Genomic DNA, 17,517 nt, shown 5'->3' on the forward strand with positions numbered 1-17,517 from the left:
CTAAAGTTTGAATGTGTGTGAGGTGCATGGAGATGCTCAGCTGTTTTTATGCTCCAGTGAAGGAGGAGGGGAGGTGTGGTCATAAAGATCATTACCCTCTGTGTACACACACACACACACACACACACACACACACACACACACACACACACACACCTACATTTAATCTCACCTATCACCTTGGAAACCTAACTGTCAAGGCCACTCAACGTGGTCACGCGCTTCACATGTAACATGACCTTTGCCTCCATGGGAAATTCACAATGAGATTGACACAATTAATTTGATGTCTATAATATAAATTAATACTGTATGTATGAAACAACAGTGAAAAGGTATATTTATAAACACAAGCATCATTCTGATGCAATACAGAGCAAAAAATGGCATTTGACATTATACTGTGATGCACCTAAGTTGGCATGTGGGTTTCTTTAGATGTCTGTTTGCCACTAAATGTTTGATTGATATTGTATTATTTCATACTGAATTGTCTTATGTAATTTACTTTCAAGAAAACTAGGATTTAGGTGAAATTTAGAAATAGCTACTGAACTTAAACCCTTGCTAAATATAGGTTACTTAGTTTACATGGGGCAAACATTTTTCCAAAAATAGGTCTGCAGGAATGTGATGTGAGGGAAAGTCCAAATATCAAAAGTTTATTGCACTCTGAAGAGTTGCCTAAGTGGTCAGGCAGAGTTATGTTTAGGTTTGTTAAAAAATCAGATAAACGTGAAAACACAAAGAGTATGAATTGCTCTAGTATCATAAAAATAATATAAAAAATGATTTGAACCTCACTAGCAAGTTCTAAAAGTAGATGGGAGTTCAAGGAAGAGAAAGACAGAAATAATTGAAGCTTTAATATCAAGTGTATAAGGTTTAGAAACTTGATCTGTGCAGCCCTGGTGCAACGTGGTAAAATGCTGATAACATGAAAACTGTTGGGTTTGATTTTGTGCAGTATATGGCTCATATTTATGGCAACACTTTAGTTTAGAGACAAGATTTACTATGATTAACATGCATATTACCAGGACATTGTCTGTTTATTAGTATTCATGAAGCACATATCAATGCTTTATTCCTGACCATATTAGATCTCATAACCCTACCCATACCTAAACTTAACAATGACCTTGAGCAGCAAATTAGGAATTTATTGAGGCAAAAATCATAGTTTATAATTAGTTATAGTGAGAATTGGTCTCCAAACTAAAGTGTGACCAAATTTTCTATTTGCAGGTTTGACTAGGACCTAGACAAATCCTTATACTACATCAGTTAGGTTATAGAGAATTATGTGCTTTCACCTCAGTTTCCAAAGTTTGTGGAAAGCCTTTTTTTTTTTTGTTCCAGTGTAACAAAAGCAAGAGCCATATTAAAATATCCACATGAGTTTGGCTTTAGAGTATGTTGCCAATAGATAATGTTATCATATTGGGGTCAGTTATATAAGTATTATTAAGTAACGCTTTTATACATTTAATTTCCTTATTGCCATTCTCAATATATTGTAGGCTATCCTTTATCTATGTCTTTGTGAATTGATGTGTCTGTTGCAAGAAGATTTTATGATGTTTTAAAATTCTTATAATCAGATTGCAGTTCGTTTTTTAAGTACAGAATTACATTAATTGGAAATCACTTTTCTTTTTTTTATCCTTTTTATTCCTAAAAAACCTGTCACTTATATATGTTTGTAAAGTGTTCTAGATTTGTTGAATTGTACACACAGACCAGCCATTATTCATTTTTACACAGACATTTAATAGGCTACACAAATTTAACTACTGGATTTACATAAATAATTTTACTTTTAAGTAGTATTTTCTCAATATGTTTTACTGTGTCTATGGAATTCATATATTTTCATAGTTTACATGTAATGCAGGAATTCGCCGATTTTATCTGTCAACCGAACCTAAAAGATGTACTTACAAAAGTAATTTAAAAGTAATCATAAAGAAGTCAGATTACCGAAAATGTAGTCAAATTATATTACAACAAATACAATACAACTGATTTTATAATTCGCAAACAGCAACAGACTACAGTTTGCAAGTAATCTGTCCACCACTGTATATATACTGTAGACAAAAACTTTTTGAATTTGAAGATCAGGGTAAATTTGATTTGTTTTGTCTTCAAACGTAAGTATCTTCTGTAGCTTCTGAAGGGCAGTACTAAATGAAAAAAAAATAAGACATTTTGGCAAAATAAGAAAAATGTACACCTCTTCATTCGGTTCAAAAGTTTTCACCCCCAGCTCTTAAAGCATCGTTTTTCCTTCTGGAGCATCAGTGAGCGTTTGAACCTTTTGTAATAGTTGCATATGAGTCCCTCAGTTGTCCTCAGTGTAAAAAGATGGATCTCAAAGCATACAGTCATTGTTGGAAAGCATTCAAATACACAAAAATAAACAAAAAATGATTTTTCTGAAGAACAGCGGGCAGCTTAACTGTTTAGAACAAACAAGGGACTCATGAACAACAAACAAACACACACACACACACACACACACTTTTGAACAGGGCCATTTTTATAAATTCAACTATTATTTTCTCTGGTGGACTATATGTAAACGTCTTTTATGTGAAATATCTTATTCAGGTCAGTACTAAATAAAAAATAACATGCATTTCGTATGATCCCTCTTATTTTGGTAAAATAATTAACATTTTGCAGATTCAGTAAACTTTTGACTTCAACTGTATGTGTTTTAAGACCTTAAAAAGTCATGTGCCTGGGGTCATAAAGGCGGTCAGACACACATTGAACTCCCACGCAGAGTTACGGTTACAATATACTGACATTGCGAAAGGTCCTTATCAGTGCAAACAGAACTTTATTTCTGGACACATTTATCATTCATTCCTGGATTTAAATACTTCACATAGGTTAGCTAAAGAGACTTTTAATCAAACTCTTAAACATTGTAGAAATTCCCTATACTAGAATTTTTATCCTACAAATGAATTTGCTTCATAATCACTACACTTATTACATAATCACTACAACTGATTGCACTGCAAATGATTCATTGTTATTAAACTCACATTGCAATTCCAGCCTGCATTACTGTAAGCAGACCCATCCTCAGTCTAAAGTAATCAAGACAGACACTTATCAGTATCATAATATTTTTACAGCTGTGGCTTCTGTATGTTGTCTAGGCTTATTCCAGAAAAAAAAAAGTATGTTAAATTTTAATCATTTTACGAGAGGGCGTAGTAACTCTAGTTAGAGTTCATAATTTATGATCAGCTTTTATAATCATAAGAACTGTTTATTGATACACATCCAATGCACTGTTACATCATAAAAAAGGCAGGGCGATGGACTTCATGACAATAAATTGACTCTGAATTGAAGATGCAGTCACAGTGACACAAATCACACACATAGAGTTTGTCCAAGGTCATGAGCCATTAGATGACAATCATAAGAGCAAACTTGCAACAAAGAAATCTACTGTGGCGTGAGGGGGAGGACCAACAAAAGCTCAACAGATATTTACAAGACGTTGCAGCATGCTTTGATAAACGCTACATTCCTGGCAAGGTCTTGGATAAAAACCAGGTGCTATTAAGTGTAATAAAAAAAATGTCTGATTTAAGAATTTATAATTGAATATCTACTTTATGATATAAAAAAATCAATAACAGTCAACACTTACTAATAAAACATGACATCTATTAATATAGAAGCAAGTGAATTATAGGTAAAGCTTCATAAACATCAATTACACAGCAATTTATTTTAATAAGTCTGTACCTTGTTCATGGTATGAAGGTCCATGTTGTGTCTTCTTCATGTATTCATCATTTTAAAGTAAAATCTGCATAAGGTGCAGATTTTTCTTTGGTTCTTCCTAAATTACAGTTCAATGCAAATGGCTATAAAAATATACGTAAACCATCTGTCAACTTATCCAACCTTCTTCATGGTCGACTGGATATTCCAGTAGTCAGTCACACCGGATGGTCCTTTGTGTGGTCCATTTTCAATCATCCAAGTGTCCCAAAACCAAAATCCAAAAGTTTTTGTAGCTTGAATTTGATTTCAATCCAAATCCTTGTCTCGATGCTCGACCAGTCTACTGTGCGCCACTGAAGCTGACCCAATACATGAGTAAATCTTTTACTTTTAACTTAAATAAACAAAGTATTTTGATCCTACACTAATGCTATGTTGAGGAAAAGGGTTTCATTCATAATTTTCTCCCTCCCTGACTCTGTAACTAAGGCAACAAAATGACTATTTCCTCCTATTTTTGTAGAAAAATACCCACACCTGTCTCCTTCTACGCCAGTTCAGACTGCAGGCCCCTTCTTGTTGCCGTGGCAAACTCGTCACCTTGGATATCTGTGAAGACCACACACTACTGATATGGAAAATACTTTGCTTGCCCTTGGTTAAGTGTCCAAAGGGAAATTGTTAAATGAGGCAAAATTACTTAGGAAAACATTGAGTATGAGTCTTGTTTGGTGAACATGAGTGGCTTGTTTAGTGTTCGCTTAACACTAACCTTTTATAATAGACAGTAGCACATTTCGCACTGTAATATGGAATTACAGAATTACTTGTTGCTGTTGGTGCAATACTATATCAGCCAATGATAATAAAAACATCCCAGATAGCACACATGCATTTTCAAGATGTCTGTTAAAGATCTCTAAATCTGGAAAGCATTTGCTGTGCACAAATGTCTGGCAGACATCTGTAAGATTTCTGTTTTACATACATCTTAAAGACATCTAATAGACATCTTTTTGACATCTGATAGGAAACATCCAATAAGCGTATTGCAGATGAGCAAATTTGCATAAATGTGCATTTACATCTGCAAGATGTAGTCTGATCATCTGCAATATGTCTATTGGATGTTTCCTATCAGATGTCAGATAGACGTCCATTAGATGTCTTTAAGATGTTTATGATTTAGAATGTATGTAAAACTGACATCTTCCAGACGTTTGTACACAGCAGATGCTTTTCAGATCAAGAGATCTTTAACAGAAATCTTGCAGTACGTGTGCTATCTGGGATATTAAAGCTTAACTGTGGGTCAAGCTAAAAAAGCTCATGTGACGATGCAAAGCCTCCTTGAGATCTCCTTTTATTGCCAAGTACAAAGGATTCATAGTTCACTGTGGCAGCTTCTTATCCAATCAACTTTTAAAGATAATACAGATACAGAGAGAATCTCTCCCTTATACAAGGCCTGGGCCCTGTGACGACTGAGCTGGTCCTGCCCTATTTTGTACCCTATGGTACAATTATGTTTCATAGCATTTTAAGTCATGTAAAGTTACATTAAGAATGCATTAAAGGAGTAGTTTACTTTCAGAACAAAAATTTACAGATAATGTACTCACCCCAGATGTTGTCATCCAAGATGTTCATGTCTTTCTTTCTTCAGTCATAAGGAAATAGTTTTTTTTAAGAAAACATTTCAGGATTTCTCTCCATGTAATGGACTTCTATGGTGCCCCCGAGTTTGAACTTCCAAAATGTAGCTTCAAAGGGCTCTAAACAATCACAGCCGAGGAAAGAAAGTCTTATCTAAATGATCGGTTATTTTTTAAAAAAAATTACATTTTGTGTACTTTTTAGTCTCAAATGCTCATCTTGTCTTAGCTCCATAAAAGTCCATTATATGGAGAGAAATCATGAAATGTTTTCCTCAAAAAACATAATGTCTTTATGACTGAAGAAAGAAAGAACATCTTGGATGACAAGGAGGTGAGTACATTATCTGTAAATTTTTGTTCTGAAAGTGAACTACTCCTTTAACGGAGACCTATTATGCCCCTTTTTACAATATGTAATGTAGCAACATAGTCTCATAAAAATATGTACCTCTGGGTACTTTTTAGTAGCACCAATTTTACGTACCTTACTGTATGTTTTGTGGCAGTTTCAAAAAGAAATGTCCACTGAGTGGTACTGAAAGACAGATTCAATACGTGAACCCTGGCGCGTATTTACTACAATGATATAAGTATGTGCTAAAAGTTAATACTCTATAGTGTTGGTAATATGTCCTACACCAAACCCAACCCTAAACCTACTCGATAGTGTTAAATGCAAAACCGTTATAAAAACGCATTGGTTGGCGCAATTTGAACCTTCCGTATGTGTAGATTTGAACTCTTTTGTCAAACTGCAGTTAGACGGGATTCAAACCGGAGCTCTTCACCTCTCAAGTATATATCCGTACTGCATGAGCTACTGAACAAACCTACCATCTTTGAAAACCTATAGATATGAAGCTGGATATGTCATGCCAACATTCATAAGCATCTGTTTTCAAATTTCACAGCATATTAAAATAGTTTTTAAGTCATAATATAATATTCTACAAGTTAAAGGCTGTATCAGCGATTCTAGGCTGAAACATAAGGTGTCACATTCAGCTGACCTTTCTTCACGATCCGCTCGCTGCCTGCCCCATAAATTGGCTGTGAAAAAAAAACACGTCTCTGTGGTCAGCCTAGGCTCCAAGATATGCCAAAAAAAACAAAACAATCGGTGCTACCAACCATTCCACAGAAAAACAAACAGTGTTCCAACCAAACACCGTCAGGGGGTTGGTGTTGTGGATTTTCGTGTTCATGCACGAAATGTGAGGGAGGCAGAGCGAAAGGAGAGCAACCTAAAATATACTGTTGTGAGATTGACCCAATTAAGACAAACAGACATGGCTGATACAACCTTTAATTGGGTCAATCTCACAACAGTATATTTTAGGTTGCTCTCCTTTCGCTCTGTCTCCCTCGCATAAATACAGCCTCACGTTGTGTCAATCATGTTTACAAACTGCCTTCAAAACGTTCGTCTGTCATAAAGTTTGGATAATTTTTTATTTTCGCATCCGTAGCAAGCATTTTGATAGGAAAGAATGATGAATACGAAAAAACTAAAAAACTCATATGAAAATTTCGGACTCAGTGTGCAGTGACCTTAATTGTGCAAAAATTACGCTTTATCTAACTCTGTAAATCATACTTTGTGTTTGAAGGAATAAAAGGTGTCTGAGTTTAACTGCCTCTAGTGTTCATTTTTTGGAAACTGCAGTGATATTTACTTATTGGTACGTATTTTGCGTCTTGTGAAAAAGTAGTGTTTGTCATGAGACCAGGTAGCTGGTAGCAAACGTAATACAATATTCATGGGAGTCCCCATGAATATCTCTTGTGACGTTTTAGCTCAAAATACCCCACAGATCATTTATTATATCATTTTTAAAATACACTGTTTTGTCTCTTTAAATGCAAATGAGCTTCTGCTCCCGGTTCCCTTTTCCAGAATAGGGCTGTGCCTTAACAGCTCCTACCTCAGATACTCTGCCAAACAATGTCTTTTTGGTTTTGATTATCATGTCTATCGCACTGAAATAATGCGTTAAAAAGCCATATTAGTTAAAACATCTGATACAGGGTTTTTCTGAACGCACACAGTATGTGAGTACTAAATCAAGTTCTCTTTCATGTCTTACTGTGCTTAAACTATCAAATACACACAAGTCTATGTTAAAAACTAGGGATGCACGATATGTATCGGTCGATAACTTGCGCGTTTTGTCAGTAAAGCCGGTTCTGTAATCAGCGGTAAATGCCATCAGGTGCGTGATTTCACGTTGAGCCGTATATACTACACACAGCCGTTGTTCACTGACGAGCTGCGCACATTCACACTGATAATGAACATTGCTATGCGCAGCTCGTCGGTAAACAACGGCTGTGTGTAGTATATACGGCTCAACGTGAAATCACGCACCTGATGGCATTTACCGCTGATTACAGAACCGGCTTTACTGACAAAACGCGCAAGCTTTATCGACCGATTGGTATCGGTGCATCCCTATTAAAAACACACAGGTGTTTCAAAAAGAGTGGGTTATGCCTGTGAAGCCTTTAGGTGTAGGTGTAAATTCCGATTAAATCCCAATAAGTGCCTTTACAATGACTGTATTGAATTATTACCAAACTTACATAAACATCTTGTGTTTTAGTAAATTGCAAAGTTTTTATGTGCTTTAAATAAAGACCATCTTCATCTTTTTGCATTGCTGCAGCAAATACTTTACCCAGATAGCAAGCAACTACTGAAATAGTGTTAAATCAATGTTGATGTGTAAATGCTAAGTGCATTGAATTCATGTTACAAAGTTGGTTCAACGTCACCTTTTGCACCCTAAGGTAATGTTAAAACAGTTTGGAAATTTGGAATTTTCAACAATAAAATCAATGGTAATGTCACTGAGTCAGCATTACAAAATGCTACTGGTTCATCGCTTTTGTGGCCTCATTTAATGTGGAAACAATGTTGAAATTTCAGCAAAAACAATGGTAATGACACTGAATTAATGGTACACTGATGTTGTTTTTACATTACTGCGGTTGAATCAACATTGAAATTAATTAATACAAAAATAAATGATAATGTCACTGAATTAACATTATACTGTACCACTGCTGTTAATTCAATGAGAGAGAAAGAATAATAATAAATAGCAAGTCAATTCAGCTGTGTACATTTAGATACAGGAATGTTAACAATATGACTGACTTAGCTCAACACAAAATTAGAACTATGGATTGGCACCATCAAAGTCTGTTTCTACAATGAACATTTGTATCTGAAAATACTTCAGCAGAGGTGTACAGTCTCACTTTTGAAGGCACTTTCCATTCAAGTTTATAGCCCAAATTTAAAACAACTGAAGAAGCCAGTTTGGGTCTTCAAGACCTGTAGAAACTTCCTGGCAGGTGTGTTGGGCTGCAGATTTGCATTTATGTAGATTTAATTATCTTTCATTTCCAAGTCTCTGTCACTTTCTCATAAACACAAGTATTAGTTTTTTAGATTTAGCAGGAACAGGCTAAACTGAAGATCAGTTACATGTAATACTGATTGAGAAAAATGAATGATTACCAGATAATCAGGCAATGAGAGATAAGGCACAGTTTAGTATCAAATCCCACGTCAGATGACCTTGCTGTTGGCTACAAATCAATGTATAATCAGACATGGGCTATGTTTCAAGTGCTTATTTACAGTACGTCACTTGGACTTGATGTTGGAACTTTTTTATTCAAGACATGCCTAACACACTTCAGTAACAATACAGATAGCAAAACACAAAAAACTAATCAGTAAAACCAAAAAAAAAAAACTGAAATAATAGAATAAAGTCATAAGCATATGTCAGGCAATTCAACAAACATGATGGTTGGATGCATGTTTTCTATCTAATAAGAATGAATAATTTGACTTATAATTAGATTACTGAGTGTACAGTATATGCAAAACTACAATCTTTATCAGTGGGTCTTTTTTAAATAATAATGTGTGTTAGGGTTACTTGCTAAAATCATGAAGGGCCATTCCTACCACCACATCTAAACCTGCCTCAGCACAGATTAGAGTGAACTGAATAAAGCTTTTGGAAATGCCCACCATAATTTGAAAATGCCCCAGTAACTGAGGAACAGCCACTAGCATTCTCCAAAATACTTGTGCGATCTAATGCAAATATGCTGAAAATGTACTCACCCTCATGCCGTCCAAGATGTAAATGAGTTTGTTGGTTCATCAGAACAGATTTTAGGAAATTTAGCATTACATCATTTGCTCCCCAATGATCCTCTGCAGTGAATGGGTGCCATTAGAATTAGAGTCCAAACAGCTGATAAAAACATCACAATAATTAACAGGTAATCCACATGACTTTAGTCCATCAGTTAACATCTTGTGAAGTGAAAGGCTGTGTGTTTGTAAAAACAACAACAACAACAACAACAACAACAACATTAAGGCATTTTAACTTTAAACCATAATCCATATTAATGCTTCCACAACCCGCTTGACCCATTCATAAAATAGAACCAACTTTAGAATGATAAAATTTCCAACAAATGGCAGAAAACATGGGACTGTAATAAAATGACTCCACATTCACAATGCTGTGTCACACGGAATATTTTTTTTTCTCACACTGTACCCAGTTTAACACAATCCAAGCAAACCCAAAATATAACAGTCACAAGGACTCTGCATGTCCCAGAGCTTTACCCAAGGACACTATCTTGATATGCGAGCTTTGTAATTCACCAGGTCATGAGCTGCCCTAATTTGGATTGAACATTTGTACTGCCACCCAGACTCACATAAACTCACATACTGCCACTGTTTTAGGCATTTGTTTGTTTCTTTCTGTCTCAGTTCTTTTCTCATTTTCATTGCACCCATCCATCATTTTCGTCCCTTAAAGGGATAGTTCAACCAAAAAAATAAAAATTCTGTCATTAATTACTCTTCCTCAAGTCATTCCAAAACCCATAAAACCTTTGTTCATCTTCAGAGCACAAATTAAGTTATATTTGATGAAACCCAAGAGCCTTCTGACCCTGCCAGCAACACAGCAACATAGTTCTTATACCCAGAAAGGTATAAGAACATTGTGACATCAGTGGTTCATCCGTAATCTTATAAAGCTCTGAGAGTACTTTATGTGCGTAAAGAAAACAAAAATAACAACTAACTTGAGTACCATGACTGTCACATGGCCGAGACTGAAGCAGGAGAAGTTGTTGAATAAAGTTGTTCGTTTTCTTGTAGCTTCATAACATTATGGTTGACCCACTGATGTCACATGGACTATTTTAACAATGTCCTTACTACCTTTCTGGGCCTTGAATGTGTCAGTTGCATTGCTGTCTATGCAGGGTCAAAAAGATCTCAGCTTTGGTCAAAAATATCTTAATTTGTGTTCAGAAGATGAACAAAGGTCTTACAGGTTTGAAACAACATGAGGGTGAATAATCAATGACAGAACTTTTATTTTTGGGTGAACTAACCCTTTAAAGTGTCCCCCCATTTATTCTCCCCTCCTCATCCAGTCACTTTATCTCCTTTTCCACCCCACTGGAATCTGAGTACTTGGGCAGTTATCAGGGCTCCTGTATTTAGGAGGCTCTGGGTGTCCATGTAGGGGACTAACAGAAGCGCTGCAGACCTTTATAGAAAGACAAGTGATAAGAGTCCTCATACTTAAAGACTCCATTAGCAACACCACTGACCCAGGAGCACAAACAGAGAGCAGAGCAAAGAGTCAACATGGTGAGTGGACACAGCTACTTTTTTTCTGGTTTTGAATATACTGACAGTTAATTTGAAATTACGGAGATGATTTATATTAGTGTACCTAGAAGCACTATACACTCCTTAAACATATTTTCTATTAATATTTTTATTTAATGTAAGAAAAATTAGCCAAAAAAGCATAAATACATTCCTATTCTGTGACTATTAAAAAAAAGTAATTTTAATGAACCTCACTATGTACACTTATTGATATTGATTGTTATACTGTGTGCTTCCAATTTTTATTCATTTTTTTTAAGGCTAGTAAGAAAGCTGCAGCTAAGAGGGGGAAACCTGCTCAAAGGGGCTCCTCCAACGTCTTCTCCATGTTCGAGCAATCACAAATACAGGAGTTTAAAGAGGTCAGTCTTTATATTGTATGAAAACCAAATTAAACAATTTATATATTGGCAAAGCTAGATATATAAAGTTGTGTATATATATATATATATATATATATATATATATATATATATATATTGTTAATAATGTGTTGTGACCTAAATGATCCACAGCTGTGTCTTCTTTTTTTTTTTTTTTTTTTTAATTAAATTTTTTTTCCCTGAACAGTTAAACTGCCTGCTGTTCTTCAGAAAAATCCTTCAGGTCCCTCAGCATTTTTGTGTATTTGAACCATTTCCATCAATGACTGTATGACTTTGAGATCCATCTTTTCACACTGAGGACAACTGAGGGACTCGTATGCAACTATTACAGAAGATTCAAACGCTCACTGATGCTCCAGAAGGAAAACCTATGCATTAGGAGCCGGGGGGTGAAAACTTTTGAAGAAATTTTTGCCTAAATATCTTTTTTTTTTTTTTAGTACTGCCCTTCAGAAGCTACAAAAGATACTTACATGTTTCCCAGAAGACAAAATAAGTTAAATTCACCCTGATCTTCAAATTCAAAACGTTTTCACCCCCAGTTCTTAACGCATTGTGTTTTTTTTACTTCTCAAGCATTAGTGAGCATTTGAACTTTCTTTAATAGTTGCATATGAGTCCCTCAGTTGTCCTCAGTATGAAAAGATGGATTTCGAAATCATATAGTAATTTTGGAAAGAGTTCAAAAACACAAAAAATGCTTAAAAACCAAAGAATTTGTGGGACCTGAAGCATTTTTCTTAAGAACAGCAGGCAGTTTAATGAGCAGGGTCATTTATGTAAGACGTCTTTAATGTTAAATATCTTATTCAGGTCAGTACTAAATAAAAAATGACATGCATTTTGTATGATCCCTGCAGATTCTGCAAGGTGTATGCAAACTTTTTTACCTCAATTGTACATTATATGCTTTTTTGCAGGCATTCGGCTGCATAGATCAGAACCGAGATGGAGTTATTAACAAATCTGATCTGAAGGAAACTTATGCACAACTAGGTATATAAAATGCATTCACTGGAGATTTCAGAATACTTTTATTATACATCTGAAACATCAAATAAGCAGACAGCTTTTTAGATAAGCATTGAATACTATGTTTGTGCAGGAAAGCTAAATGTGAGTGATGAAGAGCTGGAGTCTATGTTAGCAGAAGGAAAAGGGCCCATCAACTTTACTGTCTTCCTCACTCTCTTCGGAGAAAAGCTCAATGGTATGACAACTACATTTCAAGATCTCAAGGCCTTGATGAATAAGAAAAAAGTCTATAGGGACTTAAAAGCAGAGGATTTATTAAAATTTGTGTATTTGTTATAATTTTAGGCACAGACCCAGAAGAAACCATACTTGCTGCTTTTAAACTATTCGACCCAAATGCTACAGGCGTTGTCAATAAGGATGAGTAAGTGTATAAAACAGATCACAAAAACATATTTTTAAAAACATTTAATGGACTTCATGTCATGTTGTTTCAGGTTCAGGAGGCTGCTAATAAACCAAGCTGATAAATTCACAGCAGAAGAGGTTAGTATCTGCATTTATAAATGTTAATTGCATTTTAAAAAATATTTAGTCACATAAAATGCATAAAAAATCAATAGATACCGATAATGTTTCCCCATCTTTCTACTGCTATCACAAACATTGGGGTTTCGATAGCCTATATTATCAGGTGATGTGATAAGAATGTGTACTTTTTACAGAATCTCTTGTTCTAATGATGTTCTAATCTACTTGATTCTGTTTCAGGTCGACCAGGCTTTTGCAGTGGCTCCAATAGATGTGGCTGGGAATATTGACTATAAATCACTTTGCTACATTATCACGCATGGCGATGAAAAAGAGGACTCTTGAATAAAGACAAATCTTTTATTTCATTTGAACTTTCTCAGTTCAATTCAGTTCAGTCAACCCTCAGGCATGTCAACAGCTTTCATTATTAAAAACTTTGTTTTGCATTTCAAAACAAGATCGACTGTTCTGGTAGTTCTAGATATAACAAAGGCAAGGAAAAATACAAATCTATTGCTTGTTGTCACATGTAACTGTACTGTTAGGAGCAGTGTATTACAAGACAACACGGTTTCAAACCACAAACAGCATTCTTGTATGTTTTTAACAAAAACAATAAAATACGATTGATTTCAGTTAATAAAACTACATTTCTATCATTATGAAAACACATTATTGGAATACTACTGTACCTAACTAACTGAACATTAGAGAAGAGTGTACTAGTAGATATTTGCTCACTTGTAAATTCTGTCTGTAATTGCTGCCCCCCACAGACGGTTTGTTAGACTGCAATTAGTAACTGGAACTTGAGGCCCTTGAATTCTTTGGTGCATTTTCGTAAACATCTAATAAACTTCATACTTGCTATGCTTTGTTTAATTCTTTTAAATCTAGTAGGAGTAATGCATTATGTGTAAGAGGGAAAAAAACGTTTTAAATATGATGAACTCAAGAGAATCCAACCTTTTCAGAAATTGTCAGGTCCCAGGTCCCAGTATGACTTTGCTTCTGCAAAATAAACAAAGATTTTTTTGAAAAATGTCTCTAAAAATATTAATGTTTGTGTGCAAGAAATGCATATACACATATGCCTTATTCTGCATGACCATATTCTAGCTTAACCATAATCTAAATTTACCAAATACCCAAAACCTAAACAACTACTTTACTATTAATAAACATTAAATTAGGAGTTTATTGAGGGGAAAACTCTTATTAAATAGTGCATATGTTCCCTAATCTAAAGTGTTTTCAAGATTATTGTAGTATGTTTCACAAGAAAATATTGTTTCAGTCTTTCTATTAAAAATTTTTTAGGTTCTTAATTAATTGTAAAATTAAGCAGCAATATCTCAGTGAAATTAGTTTCTACATCATTTTTTTCAGTGCTTTTTAAAAAATATCCTGCTAGACTGTGTATCAATGCCAGTATTAGATATAGTGTTGCAATCGAAATTATTCAACCCCCTTGACCTGCAAAATTTTGTGAAAACAATTCAACAAAGGCATCAGTACACTATTTGAGAAAAAAAAATCAGCTCTAAACATTCATGTTCAAAATTATTCAACCCCCAAAAATCAAATTTGGTGCAGAATCTTTTAATCTTTAAAACCATCAATAAACTGCTCAGACGTGCTTAGAAGCATGTCACCTCTCTACTGCAATCTTGGTCTATTAATCACCTGAAAAGCTTCAGATCACTGATAATCTTGGGTTTTTACTTTGCCACTGCTTTCTTCAAATTCAACCAAATGTTTTAAATGAGAATTAAATCTGGAGACTGAACAGGCCACTCAAGAACATTCTATGACTGATCCCTGAACCAAGCAGAAGTAGATTTAGATGTTTACTTTGGGATGATTGTCCTGAAGGAAAGTCCATTGATCTTCAGCTTCAGTCTTTTGCACCAAAGGCATCACAATTCTTGCCAAAATGGCCTGATACTTCAAAGAATCTGTGATGTCCTTCATACAGTCATGTTTTCCACTTTCTGCGACAGTAAAAACCCTTGTAACAGGACTGATCCACCTCAATATTTGACTTTGGAGATAGTGTTTTTCTGCTTATAAGTTTTGCGTTTTTTGCACCAGACATACTGCTGATCCATGGGTCCAAAAAGTTCCAATTTGGTCACATCACTCCATTAAACACTCTTCCAGAACTCCACAGGCCTATCCAAATACATTTTAGCATATTCAAGTCAGCATTTTATGTTCTTCTTGGTCAAGAGTGGCATTCAGCAAGATGCCCCAACAAGAAAGCTATGCTTGTCTTGTGTTCATCTTCTACTCTGCACTGAAATATTTTTCCACTTTTCATTAGTTCATCCTGAAAGTCTTTGGCTGTACATTGCAGGTTTTCCCTCAGTTGTTCTGATCAAACATTTTCTGATCTTGTGGGAATAAGGCTGCCAGCTGTATCCATAGGAACTTTTAATGTCTTAGAAATCTTCATATAGCATTAGACTTTGTAAAGGAATGAAATGATCTTCTCTATAGCTTTTGTGAGAGCTATGTTAGTCTCATCCTCAGACGTCATGCCCACAGAACGTTGACTAAACAGTCTGAAGGCTATGCGAGACTAGAGCTCTGTTGACTTTGTCATATTAGCTACTCAAACTTTATAACATGCATGGGCTAACTGTATGTATGTGTAACAGCTGAAGCTAATTCTATTTTCTAAGAGTTTCTAAAGGTTTAATAATCGTGTTTTACAGTTTTTTTCAACTGCTTACACACAAAATCTTTACTTGTCACACAATTTCTGAAACCTGACACTCAAACATACTCAAACATACAACATACACTAATTCTCGGCCTTTGACTCAATTTTCAATTTTCTAAAACACTTTTTGCAAAACACAAAACACAATTCTCTATGTAACATACAAAAAATCTAACAGGAAGTATCTTGATTTCCTTTTTCAAACACAACTGATCAAAACGGCACAATAATTCATCAGTGCCTCACACTAACTCCTTACTTTTGCAAACACTTATTGCTTTACTTAACACCAACTAAACATGGCTTTAAAATAGGCCTTGGAATATGCTTTGGAATAATCACCTTTTTCAAAATTATGCTTGGTTTCTGTCCAACTACACATGGTTAATGTACACTGCCAGTCAAAAGTTTTTGAACAGTCAGATTTTTAACGTTTTTTTTTTTATTCTCTTCTGCTCACCAAGCCTGTCTATGTGAAGAATACAGCAAGCACAGTAATGTTGTGAAATATTTGTACTATTTAAAATAACTGCTTTCTAGGTGAATATATTTAAAAATGTAATATAATGTAATATATACAAAAAGCTAAATTTACAGCATCATTACTCCAGTGTCATGTGATCCTTAAAAAAAGTTTTTTTATTTATTTTATTTTATTTATTTTTTTTTTTTTCTGTGGAAAGAAATTATAGAAATTAATACTTTTATTTAACAAAGAATTGATTTGCTTTGACTTGATCAAAAGTGATGATAAAGACATGTATAATGTTACAAAAGATGTATATTTCAGATAAATGCTGTTCTTCTGAACTTTCTATTCATTTAAGAAATCTAAGAAATTCTACTCAACTGTTTTCAACATAATAATAATAATAATAATAATATTTTTTGAGCAGCAAATCAGAATATTAGAATGATTTCTGAAGGATCATGTGACTGGAAATAATGATGATAAACATTACAGGAATAAATTACATTTTACGTAAAATATATACAAATATAACAGTTATTTTAAACAGGAAAAATAATTACAAATTTTACTGTTTTTGCTGTACTTTGGATCAAAAAAATGCAGGCTTAGTGAGCAGAAGAAAGTTCTTTAAAAACAATAAAAATCTTTCTGTACAAAAACTTTTGACTGGCAGTGTATTACTTTTCTTTCGTACTGTGTATTACTGTATTCATAACCACAAATGCATTTTTGTCAAAATTTAGTTATTCACATATTCTTATTCTGTGACAACTTATTTACATTTTTTGATGTTTCTTTTGTAAGCTATGTACATTTGGGGCCTTTTTTTAGAAAACAAAAATGGTTCTATCTAGAAGTCTATGCAATGCAAAAATGTGAAGCTCAATATCTCGAAAGTGCTCAGAATGCATGACGAAATGTTTGCTTTTGAGACGTGTTTGTGATATTTTGAATGCAGTGCTTCATTTTGCAAGAGATGTGAGGCATTTTGCATTTTGTGTGTGCAATTCTTGAATTTGTGTGTAAAGTTGTGAAAAACAGGCAAAGTTTTGGAAATGCGTGTAAGCAGTTGAAAAAACTAAGAAAATTGTGTTCCCCACCATACAAATAAATGACTAAAAAAACAAAACGTTGAATAATTATAACATAGCTGTGTTATAAACCCTAGAACTCAAATATATTACATTAAATATTGACATTTTCACTTTTAATATGGCAATAATCTGTTATATATGCAATTTTCTGGATCTTCAGAAAAGCTTGTA

General features: G+C 34.4%; 1 protein-coding gene across 1 annotated transcript; it reads left to right on the top strand.

Annotated features, from left to right (window-relative positions):
• Positions 1-11,101: 11,101 nt before the first annotated feature.
• myl7 (myosin, light chain 7, regulatory) lies at positions 11,102-13,441 on the top strand. The gene is made up of 6 exons (XM_073818969.1): positions 11,102-11,519; positions 12,464-12,539; positions 12,649-12,753; positions 12,864-12,942; positions 13,016-13,064; positions 13,290-13,441. The coding sequence occupies exons 1-6, from the start codon at positions 11,484-11,486 to the stop codon at positions 13,392-13,394; spliced, it is 450 nt and encodes a 149-aa protein (XP_073675070.1). The 5' UTR covers positions 11,102-11,483; the 3' UTR covers positions 13,395-13,441.
• The last annotated feature ends 4,076 nt before the right edge of the window (positions 13,442-17,517 follow it).

This window comes from Garra rufa, chromosome 15 (assembly GCF_049309525.1).
Source record: "Garra rufa chromosome 15, GarRuf1.0, whole genome shotgun sequence".
Lineage (NCBI taxonomy): Eukaryota > Metazoa > Chordata > Actinopteri > Cypriniformes > Cyprinidae > Garra > Garra rufa.

What these genes read in the sequence shown, in the direction of transcription:
- myl7 (XM_073818969.1), top strand. Translation starts at nt 11,484, where the DNA reads ATGTTCGAGCAATCACAAATACAGGAGTTTAAAGAG. An exon ending in AAATACAGGAGTTTAAAGAG is followed by an intron (nt 11,520 to 12,463) that starts GTCAGTCTTTAT and finishes GCTTTTTTGCAG; the next exon opens with GCATTCGGCTGCATAGATCA. An exon ending in GGCGTTGTCAATAAGGATGA is followed by an intron (nt 12,943 to 13,015) that starts GTAAGTGTATAA and finishes ATGTTGTTTCAG; the next exon opens with GTTCAGGAGGCTGCTAATAA.